At 50.1% G+C, this 3716-nt stretch overlaps 1 protein-coding gene across 1 annotated transcript in view; it reads right to left on the reverse strand.

The window, feature by feature from the left end:
• Nucleotides 1–6: 6 nt before the first annotated feature.
• LOC102774029 (boLa class II histocompatibility antigen, DQB*0101 beta chain) overlaps nt 7–3716 on the reverse strand; it is a 13944-nt gene continuing 10234 nt past the window's right edge. Inside the window, exons 2-4 of the mRNA XM_015560809.1 lie at nt 1899–2291; nt 1360–1470; nt 7–265 (exon numbers count right to left, since the gene is read on the reverse strand). Of these exons, the coding sequence (XP_015416295.1) occupies nt 252–265; nt 1360–1470; nt 1899–2291 (518 nt within the window). The 3' untranslated portion in view covers nt 7–251. The remainder of the gene's footprint in view (nt 266–1359; nt 1471–1898; nt 2292–3716) is intronic.

The raw sequence follows: 3716 nt of genomic DNA on the forward strand, positions 1-3716 counted from the left end.
GAACAAAAAAAAATGCCTTGGGGGCCTTGAGTTGATTCAGCTGGAGCCCATAGGACAGACTCCAAGGGTACAACCGTAGCCTGAGGCGGGGAAGAGGGGTCACAGGAGATGCCTGCTTGACTGCATCAGAGTAACTAGGACTCTGATCTCAGAGGGAGCAGGCTCACAGGCAGCTGGGAAATCTGCGCGAGGACAAGCAGCAGGCATTTCAGAAGAAACACAGCCGATCCCAGTCAAAGTACCCTCAGGAGTCAGCGCAGGAGCCCTGTCGAAGAGAGAGTGATCAGCACCCGGCACCTGGGATGTACCATGTCCCCTCCTCTCAGGGTCCTGCAGCATCAGGTAAAGCTGAGGTCTCCACATATGGTCATTACCTCCCTCAATATCAGTGTTGGGGTGAAATCAGCTGAAGAGAACACGCACTTCAGCCTCACACAGACATGCGGGGGGCGGGGGGGCGGGGCGGGTGGGGGAAAGACAGCTGACAGCTGTTATCCTTGAGGAATATGAGCATTTCTATCTTTTTAGCAAATTTAATTAAACCAACCCTCTGTCTACCACTAGAACTCACTTATAAATGCCCACAGGCAGGAGCCACCAGCATGTGGCACAAAATGAGCATCATCCCCGTGCCTACCACCCATGACGTGGCTCTGGCTCCACGTTTCACAGAAAGATTCACCAAAGTTAAATGCTGATTCTGTATAACAAGCCCGGAGCTTCCTCCCCGAATTCTTGACCCCCTGGCAGGGAATAGGCCATGAACCGTGACCTTTGTGACCAGGAACACTCATCTTGCCCCCTCCCTCTTTTTCCTGTCCTAGCAGCACCTCCATCCTCCCCTCCCCCTGAAATCAGAGCAGAGACAGTACCTGGGGGAGGCCCATGATATCCTACAAAAGGACTTTACACAGAGAAAGGAGTCATCACACAAACAGCCAATCCCTCTCCCACCCCAGGAAATGAGATAAGCAACTTAGTTGGAAATCTATTTCCCCCCTACCCATCAGCCACAAGGATTTAACCCCTAATCTACAATCCCTCATATGAATGGACCTGTTGCTAGAAGGAAGGGAAGCCAATGCGCTGACCTTCTTAAAGAAGCAGCTTTCGGAAAGGGGCCAGCGAGATAGTGATGAGCTCTCAGCCCCAGGACACTCGCCACAGTCACGCCTGTGGCAGGGCTGCCTTTCAACCAGTAAAATCCAGTCCAAAGCCTGGCCTAGCTGTCTGTCTCCTCCCACCACCAGCCTGGCTTCCTGCCTTCCAGGTCAGGAGGAGAGTTACACCTAGAAGCAGAGGCCCTCTCAACAGAGGGTCCTGGGCACAGCCCATCTTCCCGTTTCCCCAGTTGCTTACCCTTCTGTTTCCTGTGACGGATGACAAGGCCCAGGCCCAGGAAGATCAGCCCCAGCACGAAGCCCCCGATGCCACTCAGCATCTTGCTCTGGGCGGATCCAGACTGTGCCCCTGGGGAGCAGAGCCTGAGTGTCAGCTTCTGTCCCCAAACCCACAGAGGCCCTTTGGAAGCCTCCACCCCTGGGGCAGAACCAGCCAATAAACCCTTGGACACTGTGGGTGGTGACAGGGGGAGTGGGTCCTGCTCCTTCACACGAGTCCTTAACCTTGGACCCCAAGCCCTGTCACCAGCTGCCACAGTCAGCCTTCCAAGGCTCCCAGGCTGGGTTCTGGCTGTGGTGTAGTGACCTCTCTAATGTCTGGAAACACAATGAGATCAGGAATCTTCTGATGCTCCTGCCATGGAATGAGGTGGCCTAGTGTCCTGTGATGTGCACTCAGCAGTGATATCAGGGGTAGGGATGCAATGGGACAGGCAGGGGCCGCTGTTTGCCCTCTGTCTGTGGGGCCTAGGGTACATGAAAGAAACTGCCCCTTACACCACTCCACTGTGATGGGGCTCTGGAGGCTGGGATGCTCCACGTGGCAGGTGTAGACGTCTCCTCGCTGGGGGGTCATTTCCAGCATCACCAGGACCTGGTAGGTCCAGTCCCCATTCCTAATCAGGGGAGTGGACACGACGCCAGCTGTCTCCTCCTGGTCGTTCCGGAACCAGCGGACTTTGATGTGGGCTGGATAGAAATCCGTCACCGAGCAGACCAGCATGTTGTGGTGGGTTAGGGCCTCTGTCCTGGCCGGGGAGATGGTCACTGTAGGCTCCACTGGGAGGGGAGGGGTGACAGAGAGGAAAAGACGGAGTGAGATGTGGGGCACAGGCAAGTCTCCCCAGTGGATGCCTAGGAGGTGGAACCAGCAGGAAAGATCCCTGGATTCTGAGCCCAGGATGAGGGCCCAAGCTGGGCCACTTGATTAACTCGAGTAAACACATGAGTCACAAGCTAACAGCAATCATTTTATGAGAGTTATTCTATTGATACCAATTGATAAAAATGAAGCCCTTGAAATGTTTAAATTGCTAGGTTATACAGGCCACTATTCACAATGTTTTTAAATAAAGATGATAAACACGGACTTCTTTTCCCTCCACCTGTTGATGGTGACTCTGGGGATCAGCTCTAGGAACTCACACCAGGGCAGTGACCCTGTTTCCTGTTGGTCCTGCTGCTCCTCACAGTGGAGAAAACACATCATTTTGAGTCTTCTGGGGGATGAGACCATCAACACTGGTCATGGCTCCATGAACAGTAACACGGACTGAGAATTAGGAACATTACAGACAGTTCTATGTCCAACAGAGCAGGACAGCAGTGACCAGCACATCCTTCCTTCGAAGCAATGCTCTCAAACAGGCTCTTCCCTACCATTCTCAGCGGGAAACACAGACAAGATTTAAGGGCAGGAGCACTTCTCACGTGTCATCCAGCAATGAACCCCTCTCAGCTGTTAGCCTAACCCAGCTCAGATGCCATTCTGTGTCAAACTCCCATTAAATTGTATATTATTAAATAATAAACCTCATGTCCACATCATCTATGCCACCTATGTTTTTTCCATTTACTGATTCATTTATTCATTCATTCAACAAATATAAATTCCACAAGCACTAGAAATAGAAAGATAACAGACTATGGTCCCTCCTCTTATATAAATTGCAATTTAGTAAAATAAATGTTATTTTGAAAGTTTATAAAATTTTTGCAGGAAAATAGAACCTTGAAAACAAGTAACACTGATAAATATCATTCTTGCCCATGTCTCAATTCCTTTATCTTCTCAGAGAGCCATCTGTGGTCAAATACTACAGACTCTCCCTCCATATTTACACATCTTATCCTTTATCTTTCCAGCCATTTTATTGCATTTCCCTTATAGTGTGAAACTATATACTCCATAGTTCATGTGTGCATTTTAAATATGTTTTCATTGATTTGTTTTAAAGAGAGAGAGAAAAGAATGGAGAGAGAGGGAGAGAGAGAGAGAGAAACATTGATCATTGTCTCCTGCATGCACCCTAATCAGGGATCGAACCCACAACCTGAGCCTGTGCCCTGACCAGGAATCAAACCCAAGACATTCCAGTGCTTGGAAAAACACTCAACCACTGGGCAACACCAGCCAGGCTCACTTAGACTCTTGTCAGGAAAAAGAAGGGAGAGAGGGAGAGAGAGAGAGAGAAACATTGATCATTGTCTCCTGCATGCACCCTAATCAGGGATCGAACCCACAACCTGAGCCTGTGCCCTGACCAGGAATCAAACCCAAGACATTCCAGTGCTTGGAAAAACACTCAACCACAC

Source organism: Myotis davidii, unplaced genomic scaffold (assembly GCF_000327345.1).
Source record: "Myotis davidii unplaced genomic scaffold, ASM32734v1 scaffold2031, whole genome shotgun sequence".
NCBI classification, from domain to species: domain Eukaryota; kingdom Metazoa; phylum Chordata; class Mammalia; order Chiroptera; family Vespertilionidae; genus Myotis; species Myotis davidii.